At 46.1% G+C, this 14,104-nt stretch overlaps 1 protein-coding gene across 1 annotated transcript in view; it reads left to right on the plus strand.

The window, feature by feature from the left end:
* The window catches only part of EVC2 (EvC ciliary complex subunit 2), a 193,812-nt gene that overhangs the window by 91,556 nt on the left and 88,152 nt on the right, over nucleotides 1-14,104 (plus strand). Inside the window, exons 9-10 of the mRNA XM_044282668.1 lie at nucleotides 1,586-1,734; nucleotides 4,891-5,215. Coding sequence (XP_044138603.1) covers nucleotides 1,586-1,734; nucleotides 4,891-5,215 — 474 coding nt within the window. The remainder of the gene's footprint in view (nucleotides 1-1,585; nucleotides 1,735-4,890; nucleotides 5,216-14,104) is intronic.

The raw sequence follows: 14,104 nt of genomic DNA on the forward strand, positions 1-14,104 counted from the left end.
TAAGGTCCTTGACCTCGTGTTGATATGATAAACAGATTATGCTGACTGAAGCATAAGTTAACCAGTACTTAGTGCTGGAGGGTCCTTGTACAGGTCATTCGAATTGAGAAAGCCAGTTGGATGACTAGCGAAATGTCTTCAAGAGAAAAAACAACAGCAAGTTCAGCTGTCCTGACTTCTTACTACTGATATAGCTGAATGGATGAGAACCTTCACAGATGTAATACAATCACTTAGGGAATGCAAGGCGTAAAGGGAACCTGTCATCAACTTTATGCTGCCCATACTAACGGCAACATAAAGTAGAGACAAATGAATTGATTTCAGCGGTCTGTCATTTCTAAGTTAAAAGCAAGTGGTTCCCGAGAACCAACATCACAATCATTGCAGATTAGGCCTGAAAAAGAGTCAAATCTACATGAGAAGAGTCATGGTTATTCATGACTTCCTCTTCTCCCTGCCCACCTGCTGATGACTGACAGTCTTCTACCAAGTTTTCTCCCTTTCTCTCTAGGAGAGAACTGCCAATCATCAGCAGATGGGCGGGAGAGCAGGAGATTATGAATAACCAGGACTCTTCTCAAGTAGATTTGACTCTTTTCAAGCCCTGGGCTGCAATGAATATGATGCTGGTTCTCAGCAACCACTTAGTTTTAGTTCATGAGTAGTGTTAAGCGAACTTGTGTTTTAAGTTCGGCGTCTAAAATTCGGGCTCGGGTTATTGAAGAATCGCGTTATGGATTACGCTACCACAGACCATAACGGAATTTAGAATCCATAACGCGATTCTTCGATAACCTGAACTTTAGACGCTGAACTTAAAACACAAGTTTGCTCAACACTATTCATGAGTGACACACCACTGAAATTTGCATTTCTGTCACTATTTTATGTGGCATAGGTCTGCATAAAATTGATGACAGATTCCCTTTTTAAAACCTTACCAAGCTGCTTCCTATTCATTGGTGTCAGCATAGTGTCAATCCAGGGCACCTGTGGCCATTAAGACAGACTGGATGCTAGGGTCTAGCATCAAGAGCCATCTCATCCTTACCAACCAGTCTGCCTCAAATTACTCAAGTCTTTAATTATGGGCCAAATTGGAACCAAGTTATAATACTTGGTGCTCTCTCTTGTTCCTTTAGGCAAAGAACCTCTTTAAATGATTAGCTTCAATATTATAACATATGTTTTTGTTGTGTTTTTCGTTATGTAGAATCAAAGCCCAAACACTGGATATTATAGTAATTTTGCTGGTTGTGCTTTCCTGGTTTTCCCAGGATGGATGAAGCTGAGGAAGTTATATAACATCCAGTGTTTTCCAGAACATAAAATGCCTTGTTCCTCTGCCTCAGGCTTCTCCACTTATCTCTTACTGTTCACGAGCCGTACATAATACTTAGTGGGGCTGTACAGGGACCGCTGGGATTGTATTATGTTTTTTTTTACTTCGTGCAGATCTAGTAATGGCTATTTTGATGTGATCAGGAACCTATTAGACTGACAAAATGCACAAGAACCCTGTTTCTTTGCAAAATCGCCTTCAACGCCAACATTAATCTTGTGCTTTATCTTAAATTCCCAGGGAAAATCACATCAAATTAACAGCCTGCGAAAAAGCGAATCTCCAGCCAAATCGACCGATGGTGTTCCAGAAGACTTGACTGGGGTTGATCGCTTGATTGACATAATATGTTTTGAAGAGGCAGAAAACATGCTGCCAGCCTTGGAGGAGTGAGTGTTTGTTGTCTCTCTTTTATTCTTTCTGCCTTGAAAGTGAAATCAACAGCAAAGAATACAAATTTCACAAATCTAATTAGCCCCCATGGGGCGGATATTTTTTTCTTCTATTTTTTCTTCTTCTTGTTGACGCAATTATCAATAATAAAACCTCAGCACATCAGATAAATTAATTTTAAACTCTTGCCTTCCTCACTTCAGAAATCCACATAGGGCCATGCGTTGCCTAATTATCGGGCTCTGGTTTAATGAGCCGCTGTAGTAAAATGACTACTCGTGAGATTTCTGCCTTGAAGTGGTGGAACACCTGTTCAATGCCTACATCTCTGGGCTGTCCTCGGAGAGGAAACTGCTGAAAAATAATAGCAAAGCCTTTCCTTTCAGAACAGTAGAATAGCTTGGGGGGCTGTTGCTGGTATCATTAGGGGAGCAAGGAGGGGCACAGAGGTTACAGTCACATCTGGATTTCTGAACATGAGAGGTCCCAAAAGCCCCAGATATTCTGTATGGTATATAGTGGTTTGCAAGATGTTGTCCTTACTTTCACCTCATGAGGGCCTACATTGGCAAACTTTAGTAGTAAGACTTAGGCTACTTTCACACTAGCGTTCGGGCGGATCCGTTCTGAACGGATCCGCCCATAATAATGCAGACGGAGGCTCCGTTCAGAACGGATCCGTCTGCATTATATTAGCTAAAAAAAGCTAAGTGTGAAAATAGCCTGGGACGGATCCGTCCAGACTTTCAATGTAAAGTCAATGGGGGACGGATCCGCTTGAAGATTGAGCCACATTGTGGCATCTTCAAACGGATCCGTCCCCATTGACTTACATTGTAAGTCTGGACGGATCCGCACGCCTCCGCACGGCCAGGCGGACACCCGAACGCTGCAAGCAGCGTTCAGCTGTCCGCCTGTCCGTGCGGAGGCGAGCGGAGCGGAGGCTGAACGCCGCCAGACTGATGCAGTCTGAGCGGATCCGCCTCCATTCAGACTGCATCAGGGCTGGACGGCTGCGTTCGGGTCCGCTCGTGAGCTCCTTCAAACGGAGCTCACGAACGGAAACCCGAACGCTAGTGTGAAAGCAGCCTTAGTAGTCTGTTTTGGGTTGAGAATTAGGTTTTTTTCAACACTGTATCTTCCTGTGCCAATTATTTTTCTTTCGGGACAGACCTTCTTTTATTTCCGAAACAGAACTGCGTTCCTCCACACAATAGAATCAAATGACAAATTTCTGATTCTGACCAACGCTAGGGGGAGCTAAAGAATTTATATATACAGATTAAAGGGGTTTTCTGGTTATAATTTTTTTTAAGCAAGTGCTCACAGCCTACCTTCTGAAACAGAAGATTCATACCTACCTGCTTCACACCGATCCAGTCCTCCGCGACGCCTATGGTATCTCCTTCTTCCAGTCCCCGGGCTGTTTACATCCAGTGATGCATGGACATAGTCACATGCACCGCTCCAGCCAATGACTGGCTTCAGTGGTGACGTGCTGCTTGAGGCCACATCAACACTGAAGCCAGTCATTGGCTGGAGAGGTGCATGTGACCATGGCCATGCACCACTGGATGTAAACATTGACAGGACCGGAAGAAGGAGACAGCGGAGGCAGTGTGGAGGACCAGAGCGGCAGGGAGCAGGTAAGTATGAATCTTCTGGTTCAGCCTTTCATGAACAAGATGGGACTAACCTGAATGTGTGCCAGCAGGAAGTGGCCAAAGTTACAGACACCTAGAAGCCGGCTGTGCTCTGCTGCTTTGGTAACCCCCATAGCAGTGGATAAGGGCGATGAGAACAGAGTAGCACAGCGAGCTATGCTGTGTCTGCCGATGCTGGATTTATGGAAGCTCAGCTGTGCCATGCTGCTTGTGTAACTATAATTCACTGCTTTAGAAGTTATGGAAACAGTGGAGCATAGCCCATTCAACCATTTTCTTAACTCCACCCACTCCCGCCAATACTTACTGTAATCTTCTGCCGCTCCTGTGGTAACACTTCTCTGTATCCTGGCTTCTGGTGATGACATGTTGACGCCTGTGACTGTCGCAGTCTGTGATTGGCTGCAGCAGTCACACGTCTACAAGGCACATCAGTGTTGAAGGCCAGGATGCAGTGACAGGTGGGAGAAAAGGCAAGCAGTTCCACATGAGCGGAAGAAGATTGGAAGGAGAGCATAACCTTTGCTAAGATCTAATCTGCTTTGCTGGGTTGTCGATGCAGGAAGTTATTCTGATTGCCAGATTGGAGTCGGGAAGGAATTTTTCTCCCCCTGAAATAAGGAAAATTGGCTTTTACCGCATGAAGGTTTTTTGCCTTCATCTGGATGAACTTTGCAGGATAAGGGCTCATGCAGACGACCGTATGTATTTTGTGGTCCGCAAAACACGGATCTGCAAAAAAAACAAAAAACAGATGACATCTGTATTGTATCTGTTTTTTTGCGGATCCATTGTAACAATAAATAGGACATGTTCTATTCTTTTGCGGAGCGGACATACGGAAACGGAATGCACACAGTCATTTCCGTTTTTTTGGTGGACCCATTGAAGTGAATGGTTCCATACAGACCTGTAAAAAAACGGAAAAAAAAAATACGTTCATGTGCATGAGCCCTTACTCTGCAGGATAATAGGATGAACTGGATAGACATATGTCTTAGTGATCCATTGCTTTGTTCTAGAGAAAAAGTACTTACGGTATAATCCATATGCAAATGAGCAGTTTAGAGCACTGAGGGCGGGCCCAAGCCGCTCTGTGCACCCTAGCCCCTCCTGCTTTCTCTGCAGGTTTCCACTCTCCTTCTTGATTGACAGGACCAGGTTCCTGCACAGTCATATCACCTGGTCCTGTCAATCAAGGAGGAGAGGGAGGGGCTGGTAGAGGAAGCAGGAGGAGCAAGAGTGCACAGAGTGGCTCAGGCCTGCCCCCAGTGCACTTAACTGCTCATTTGCATATGGATTAAAAGTACTTTTTTTCCAGAATGAAGCAACAGATCCTTAAGTGAAAAGCATTATAACATTCAGCTGAGCTAGACCTACAAGACATTGTGCCTGGTTTATCAGTGAATTACCTGGTGACCACTCAACACTTCTGCATCTGCATCATGGCTGGACTTAGTGAATTTTTTCCTTTTGTTTTGCTTCCAGCTCGGAGATAGGTAATATGACGCAGGCAGACGCCTATTTAGAAGTTTGTCGGATCCAGGTCTACAAAGATGTGACAGGAATAATACTGAGAAATATGACGCAGGCAGGGAACCTCTTGCCTCTGGAGGAGAAGAGAATGAATATGATTTTAAGTGGTAACTGGACTGACCTTGAGAAGAGAACACAAGAGGAACATCAAAGGAAACTGGTGGCCTTGACAGCTGAATGTAATTTGGATAGTAAGAAACAAATGGACACTCAGCAGCACAGGCAGAAAGAGGTCGCTGAAGAGGCGGAGGCGATCCTGAAGAATTCTGGGGAAAAGGTATGTTCTTAAGACACTAATGATTGAACGATTTCTTTCCTCTCTTTACAAACTCTAGGTAGAATTCTTCATCATAGGAGTTGACTAATATATACTAGATGGGGTTTTTTGTTTAACAGTCTTCTTTAGAAGATTTCTTCCTGCTCAACCTCAAAGCGTGTACGCCGCCCCGGCCGGTGGCTGGCGCGCGCGCGAGGGAGCTGTGATGGTACAGGGTTCCGGAACGTGCAGCGTGACGTCACGACTGTCCTACGGGGTAATCCAGAGACCAAAAGATCCTACGCGTTTCGAAACCTACGGGTTTCTTCGCCGGGGCGGCGTACACGCTTTGAGGTTGAGCAGGAAGAAATCTTCTAAAGGAGCACTGCAATAGTCACCTTATCCTGTTGCCTCATCAGACAGTCGGCAGAAAACCATCTGATCAAACCCCACGCTGCCGGTATAAGGTAAATTACTAACCTAAATTTATTCCCAGCGCTGGTACCGAACATTAGTTTGTTCATTTCCCTTACTGTTTACACCACTTTGGATCGGAGCAGCCGTCATCCAACCAGGTACCCAGCAGCGGCTCTGTCTGCCTTAGTTCACACAGAGAAAACTTAACAGCGACAGCGCAGGCACAATTGTATATATATATCCTGTTTAACAGACTTGTTCTCAGCCATAGCAACGTGCTCCTGCGCTTTGGGATGTGCTGACTGACCCCCTTTTTTTTTTGCATTTTGTGCTGGAGGTGTGGCTGCCTCCCCAACCGTGCACTCCTGACCAGCTCGACTGCCCCATAGGCTGATTTTAATTAGTGTGAGCATATAGCTTGGCCTTCTCCCCCTCACTCACTGAAGCCACCTGGAACCAGGAGAGAGATAGTTTGTGGACTCTCATTGCAGTCCTTGGTGGCCAGTGGTGTGGAGTGGGCCCGGCATGCATGTTGGTACCTGCTTTCCTTGGATATAATGGAGGCCATTTTGGCACCAAAAAATGACATAAAATAAAAGCGGGGCCCAGCATGCATGTGGCCCCTACACTTGCTGAATTACATGGTAGCCGTCATGGCACATAACAGATAAAATTTAGTGTTAGGAACCCGTCTAACTAGAGATCGCCTTGTCGTGCGGCAGACGGGCTCAAATAATTTTGTACAAAATGATTTTCCAAGCATCTCTAACTTATTAGTATAGCATTTGCAATTGTGACGCAATTTTTGTACTTTATTTGGTTTGAAGTGAGCTGTTGCATTGTATTTTTTGTTTAACATACTAGATGGGGTGTTCTGAGACCACAGACCAAAAATTAAAATGAAGCCCAAAATTACTGTTCAAGCTATACTTCTCACAATTTGTTAAGACTGTAGCACTTGTGAAGAAGGGGGCAGGGGTATAGATATCTGCTGTCCCAAGAGGAGGATGGATGGTTCCAACTAAAGATGAGCGAATTTCTCAAAAATTCGATTCGAACGGTTTGCCGAATTTTCCGCAAAGATTTGATGGATCCGAATTTATTTGCAGCAAATTAAAAAGCAGCTATTTCCTGGATGCAGAGAGCCTATATAGTGGAGTAGAACACTTTGCCTTGCAGTAACACGCATAGGGAGTCTGCTGTGGTAGTGAAACAATACTGTGAGTCCGTATAACATGCAGATGACAGGCGTCGCTCTTAGAATCACTGCACACTTGACTTATTTTGGAAGTTACGGGGCCAAAACTGACCAAATAACTCAAGTATGAACTCAGCCTTACAGGTCGATGTTAGCGCCAGGTATAAAGAACCGTGCAGAGGCCCAAGATCCTACTGTAGCGTGAAAGAGCGCACTCCTTTTACACCATCATCAGCTGATTCCACATAGATGTCTACAGAATTTGTTCTATTAAACGCTTATACAAGTAGAGCCCCCCGACAGAGTGGAGAGGGTATCAACAGTAAGTTTGTGTTGACATCACTGATTATTTTGCCCTTCCTCTGATCCGTCAGAGCAATAACCCCCCAAAAAACGGATCCTGTCTGTTGAGCATCCGCCTTCACTCGGTCAGCATTTGATCAGTAATCCATCAGTATTGCTAAAGTCCAAAAAAAACAGGAGTGGATCCAAAACAGAGATGACACGTGAACAGAATATTTGCATGTCTTCTGGAATTTGTACCAACTCCTTGTTTTGGCTACCAAATCATAAGCCAATTCTGATGGGACCATACAGGCCTTACAGCTGCTACATAGACAGGATCTGTTGTGTGTCTCATTTTTCCTTCCTTCTGACAGATCAGAAGAAGGAAGGGTCAAATAAATGATGATGTCAACCAGGCCAAAAAGGCAAAATAGTGGCCCATTGGGGAGGGTGGGAGAACAGCTTGAGAAGTCCACAAAGTGGTCCAATGACATAGTGTTGAGGTAGCAGCAGCATGACGAGACCACAGAGTGGCCCAGTGACATAGTGGCGAGGTGGCAGCAGCAGCAACATGAGGAGACCACAGAGTTGGCCATTTACATAGTGTTGAAGTGGTAGCAGCTTGAGGAAGCCACAAAGTGGCCCAGTGACATAGTGTGGAGGTGGCATCAGCAGCATGAGGAGACCTGAGTGGTGAGGTGGCAGCAGCATCAGGAGACCACAGAGTGACCTGGTGACAGAGTGGGGAGGTGGGTGGCAATAACAGTACCCACCTTGCTGCACTGATTGCGGATCCAAATTGCCATTATACAGCTCTGTAATTCCAACAAACCATTCTTGTTATTGGGGTGCAAGTGCTGTTTGATACAGTCATTAGCAGGGTTTATTACAAGGAAATATTTCTACGTCTTATTTGCCCTTGTGTAGTGCAGTTATATGTTCTGAAGCATTTTTTGGCGCGTATTAGTGGAAAAAAAGAGCTTATTGGCCATTGTGTGGTGAAGTGAGAAAATTACAGCCCTTTTTGGTGTGTATTAGTGGCAAAAAAAATATATTATTTGTCATTCAGCGGTGTAGTTATATGTTCTAAAGCCTTTTGTGGCGTGTATAAGTGGAAAAAGATAAGGTCCTATTTGCCGTTCAGTGGTGCAGTTATATGTTCTAAAGCCCTTTTTTGCGTGTATTAGTGGCTAGTGATGAGCGAACTTCTGTTTTAAGTTCGGCGTCTAAAGTTCGGCTTCCGGTTAGCGGAGAATCCCGATATGGATTCCGAATACCGTTGTGGTCCGTGGTAGCGGAATCAATAATGGCCGATTATTGATTCCGCTACCACGGACCACAACGGAAGTCGGAATCCATATCCAGAACCATATCGGGATTCTCCGCTAACCGGAAGCCGAACTTTAGACGCCGAACTTAAAACAGAAGTTCGCTCATCACTATTAGTGGCACAAAAAAAGTATTTGCTGTTGTGTGGTTAAGTGACAAAATTACAGCCCTTTTTGGTGTGTATTAGTGGCAAAAAATATATATTTGCTGTTTAGCTGTGCAATTATATGTTCTAAAGCCTTTTTTGGTGTGTATTAGTGGCAAAAAAAAATATTATTTACAGTTCAGCGGTGCAGTTATATGTTTTAAAGCCTTTTGTGACGTGTATAAGTGGGAAAAAAAGTGCAGGGGTTTACGGAAGTAGCGGCGGTAGCAGTTAGTCAGTGCGGAGTGTTGGGGGTAAAATCACTTACTTGGCAGTGTGGCAGTTTTTTGTTAAGCAGCCAGAGGAGGTGAACATGGCCATTTGTAGAATCTGTGGGCAGAAGGTGAAGCATGGCCAGGGTGCCAATGTTGGCACCATGGCCCTGCATCAACATATGCAGCGTCACCATAAAGTGGCCTGGGAGAACCGTGGCTCCGATGTGGTGGTCTAGCCTGCTGCAGCAACCGCTGCATCACCCAGTGGCATGCATCCGATTTCAGACAGTCAAGGCTCCACCACCTCAGCCGAAGGGTGCTGTCTATCCTTCCCATCATCTGCTGGTCCTGATGCTCCTGCTCCTCCTCCTACTCCTCATCATTCATTCCGTCAGAAATCGATCACCGAAGCGATTGCCAAGAGACAACAGTATGCATGCACTCCTCCAACGGCGCAGAAGCTGAATGTGCTCCTGGCCAAGTTGCTGGTGCTGCAGTCCCTCCCTTTACAAATGGGTGGACTCTTTCAGAGAACTGATGGCATGTGCCAAGCTGAGGTGGAGAGTCCCAAGCCAATTTCTTTGCCAAAAAGGCAGTACCAGCCCTGCACACTTATGTAGAACAGAAGGTGGGCCAGTCCTTGAGCCTGTCGGTCTCTGCCAAAATGCATGGCAGCGCCAACGTGTGTAGCTGTAACTACGGTCAGGGACGATACATGTCCTTTATGGCCCACTGTGTGAATGTAGTTCCTGCCCAGTCACACCAGCAACTTGGCCAGAAGGTGGTGGCGTACTTGAACAGCACCCTGCCACTCCACATTGAAGATCCGCTGGACTACTGGGCAGCCAAACTGGATTTGTGGCCGCAACTGGCAGAGTTTGCCCTGGAAAAGCTGTCCTGCCCGGCCAGTAGTGTGGCATCAGAGTGGGTGTTTAGTGCAACGGGGGCCATAGTTACCCCAAGAAGAACTCGCCTGTCCACCCAAAATGTGGAGAGACTGACCTTTGTCAAGATGAATCCGGCGTGGATCAGCCAGGATTTCCACCCACCAATGCTTAATGCATTGGACTAGATAATCCATGGTGCCACACCAACACTTAGACAAAAGAGACCGGTTTCTTCTGGCTACCTGCCTCAGCTACTATTCTGACACTGCCACCCGCGTGATGCTACACATGTGATGCCAAGTGCTCATTATTTCACCCACCATCATCAGCGGGTACTGGTATTGCCACCCACCTCCCCTCTCTGTCACCTTGCCACTCTGTGGTTTCCTGGTGCTGCTGCCACCTCCACACTATGTCACCTTGCCACTCTGTGGTTTCCTGATGCTGCTGCCACCTCCACACTATGACAACTTGCCACTCTGTGGTCTCCAGATGCTGCTGCCACCTCCACACTATGACAATTTGCCACTCTGTTGTCTCCTGATGCTGCTGCTACCTCCACTCTATGTCATCTTGCCACTCTGTGGTCTCCTTATGCTGATGATGCTGCCACCTCCACACTATCATTGTGCCACTCTATGGCCTCCTCTTTATACTGCTGCCACCGCCAAATTTTGTCATTGGGCCACTCTGTGGTCTCCTGATGCTGCTGCCACCTGTCCGTGATCGTAGTTACAGCTCCACACGTCGGCGCTGCCGTGCACTTTTGCAAACACCGACAGGCTCAAGGACTGGCCCACCTTCTGTTCTACATGTGTGTGCTGGGCTGGTACTACCTTTTTGGCAAAGAAATGACAGCTTAAGACTCTCCACCTTGGTCGGCACAAGCCATCAGTTCTCTGAAAGGTGCAGAGTCCACCACTTGGAAAGGGAGGGACTGCAGCACCAGCAACTTGGCCAGGAGGATATTCAGCTTCCGCGCCTTTGGATGAGTGCACGCATACTGTTGTCTCTTGGCAATCACTTTGGTGATCGATTGCTGATAGAATAACTGACGAGGAGTAGAAGGGCGAGGAGCAGGAGCATCAGGACCGGTAGATGATGGGAAGGACAGACTGCTCCCTTCGGCTGAGGTGGTGGAGCCTTGACTGCCTGAAATCGAGTGCATGCAGCGGTTGCTGCAGCAGGCTGGACCACCACATCGGAGCTACCGCCGCTGCTTCTGTGAACCCATGCACCACTAGTTACCGGGCAGGTAGGCTTCTAAAAGTGGGTGGTCTACCCTGGGCACGTTTTGGTCCCGACCTCCCTGCTTACTCCTGGCCATGCTATCGACTTGCTGCCTTACGGGCAAGATGCCACCCTCTTCTCCCGATGATGATGAAGCCCCTTCGTCACCCGGCTGCTAATTGCGATCGGCTACATAATCATCGAGTACTGTCTGCACGTCACTGATATCCTCCTCAACGGTCTCTGAGCCGGGAGCCTGACCTCTCGCAACACCAGCTCCCACGCCACTCTCCTCATCACTACTTGCCCACCTATTGGAGGAAGCGGCGGAAGTCTCCTCCACATCTTGGCTGGCCAGTAGCCGCTGACTGTCCTCTAATAGCTCATCCTCGCTGTATAGTGAGCCCACAGCATACAATACTTCTCTGGCTGAGGGAACAGAGGCAGGTTGAGGACAGGTGAGGGCACAGGGCCTGCTCCTGGGCCATGCCAACTGAGGGTTTTGTCTGACGAACCCACCGACTCTTGGCTGGGGTGTCTGATGTCACTTGGGATGAAGTGGATGACGAGTCAATCATTCAGGAATCGCTGGGTTGCTGGTCAAGACACGAACGCTAGATGACACCGGGAGCTCAGGCCTCTCGAAGTGACCCCTGCTGCCACACCCCCTTACTCTGCTGCGACATGTGCCTGCGCCAGAAACATTTAGGCCTCTGCCACTCCCCTGTGCAGGGCCTGGCACTTCTCTGTCTGACATACTAGTAGATCAAATAAGTAAATAAAAAGGAAATTAATACACTCCAAAAAAGGCTGCAATTTTATCACTTCACCACACAACAGCAAATAATACTTTTTTTGCACTAATACACGCCAAAAAAGGCTTTAGAACTGCGCCGCTGAGCGGCAAATAATACTTTTTTTGCCACTAATACACACCAAAAAGGGCTGTAATTTTCTCACTTCACCACACAACGGCAAATAATACTTTCTTCTGCTACCAATACACATTGAAAAAGGCTTTACAACATATAACTGCACCGCACAAGGGCTAATAAGACGTGAAAATATTTCCTAGTAATACACCCTGTTAATGCCTGTATCAAACAGCACTTGCACCCCAATAACAAGAACGATTTGCTGGAATTACAGAGCTGTATAATGGCAACTTGGATCCGCAGTCAGTGCAGCAAGGTGTAATAGGATTGTTCCTGTTACCCAGGCTGTAACCTCCCTACTGAACCCTGTTCTGCTTCAATACTGTGGAATGATTCCTCCCTATCTTTTCCATGAACTTCTATACAGCAAAATAAAAGTTTTAAAGTGTTTCCTAGCACTATCCCTAATGCCTGCTGATGTCTCTCCCTGCACTAAGTACACTGGAAAATGGCAAAATCCAAGATGGCTGAGGCTATTTATAGGGCTGGGACATCACAGGGCTGACTGTTGATTGGCTGCATGCATGGCATTGTGGGTGATCCCTCGTCCCCAGAGTTCTTTGCTCTATGTCCTAACATGTGCAGCAGCCATTTTAGGAAAAAATTTGATTTGTTACCACAGCGTTATTGAAGCGTTAGGAAATTCGGATTCGGTACAAATCAAATTTTTCCTAAAATTCGGATCGAATTCCACTTCGTCAACTTCGATTCGCTTATCTCTAGTTCCAACCCTAGTTTAGACTTTCCAGCTTCATGCCATTGCAAATAAGAAATGACCAGCTATTCCTTTTATTTCTGGGGTCCCCCTTTAACCTATTTAGATTTCTGTAACTGATGAATAAATTGTATGCATAGTGGTGTAAGTTGTGTGGAGTGACAATCTGGCATGTCTCCTGCTCTAGGCCGGGCTTATGTGGTCTTGGTTTGAGTAGCATTTTAGTATGGGGCTTTTCTCACATTCATAGGCTTTATTTTGGCAATCTTCTGGAACATCCACAGCGAATCCTTCTTTATTGTCATCTTACAAGATGAATCATTGGCTAACAGACCCTTGAGGATTTTAAACTTAGAAAGGTCTCTGTAAACACCAGCAAATGCGGTGAGAAAACGCTCGACTTCCATTCTGATGTACAAATCAGTTTAGCTAATAGAGAAGGGATATACAGAGCCACGGTCTGGAGGAAATAAGGAGAAGAACTAATGTTTTGTAGCCTCCTCCATTATTAATAGTGACATATGCCATGAATGTGTAACCTTCTGAGATCTTCTGAGCATGTTATTACCTTCAAGGCAAGGATAAAAACGTTCTTGGAATTCTGGTGAATTAAGGATCTTTACGAAAAAAAAGTTGACCTAAATCCAAAATAATTGGGAAAAATTGCTGAGAAACATTATCTTTAAATATGCTCAAATAAGCCTCTGGTAGCAACGGGGAAGTTGCCGTCACACCTGGGGGCTCTGCTCTTTCTGCAACTGCCGCATCCTCTCCACTTTGAATGACAGGACCAGGGGTGATAATGTTGCTTCTCTACAAGAAGAAGCAATTTTTCTTCCAACATGTAACTCGTCTAAGAGAGAGAAAACCTGACCTATCAGTCTTGGGCTTGTTTCACCTAAGTGCATGTATCAACATGGAGAATACAGATCTGTAACAAGGCTATAGTTATGGATCCTTCCATGTCGTCAGTATGGCATCCATATTACTGATTTATAATACGGACTGCTGAAAACACAAGATGGATACAATACTGATGACATAAAGCTGCATTTATATCTGTATGCGTTTATATCTGTATCACATATGCGTTTGGTGCGGACTCGTCTTGTATCTGCACAGACGGATCTGCACCGATAATGCAAACGCTTGTATCCGTTCAGAACGAATCAGTTTGCATTATCATAAACAAAGTCAAAACAAATCCGTCCTGAACACCATTGAAAGTCAATGGGGGACGGATGCATTTTCAATTGCACCATATTGTGTCAGTGAAAAGCAGATCCGTCCCCATTGACTTACATTGTAAGTCAGGACGGATCCGTTTGGCTCCGCATTGTCAGGCAGACAAGCAGCGTTTTGGTGTCCACCTCCAGAGCGGAATGGAGGCGGAACGGAGCCAAACTGATGCATTCTCAGCAGTTTCTTATCCTTTCAGAATGCATTGGGGCTAAACTGATCTGTTTTGGGCCGCTTGTAAGAGCCCTGAAACAGCTCTCACAAGCAGACCCAGAAACGGCAGTGTGAAAGTAGCCTAACACTCTCTATAGATTT

The sequence above is a fragment of the Bufo gargarizans genome, chromosome 1 (genome assembly GCF_014858855.1).
Source record: "Bufo gargarizans isolate SCDJY-AF-19 chromosome 1, ASM1485885v1, whole genome shotgun sequence".
Taxonomy (NCBI): Eukaryota; Metazoa; Chordata; class Amphibia; order Anura; family Bufonidae; genus Bufo; species Bufo gargarizans.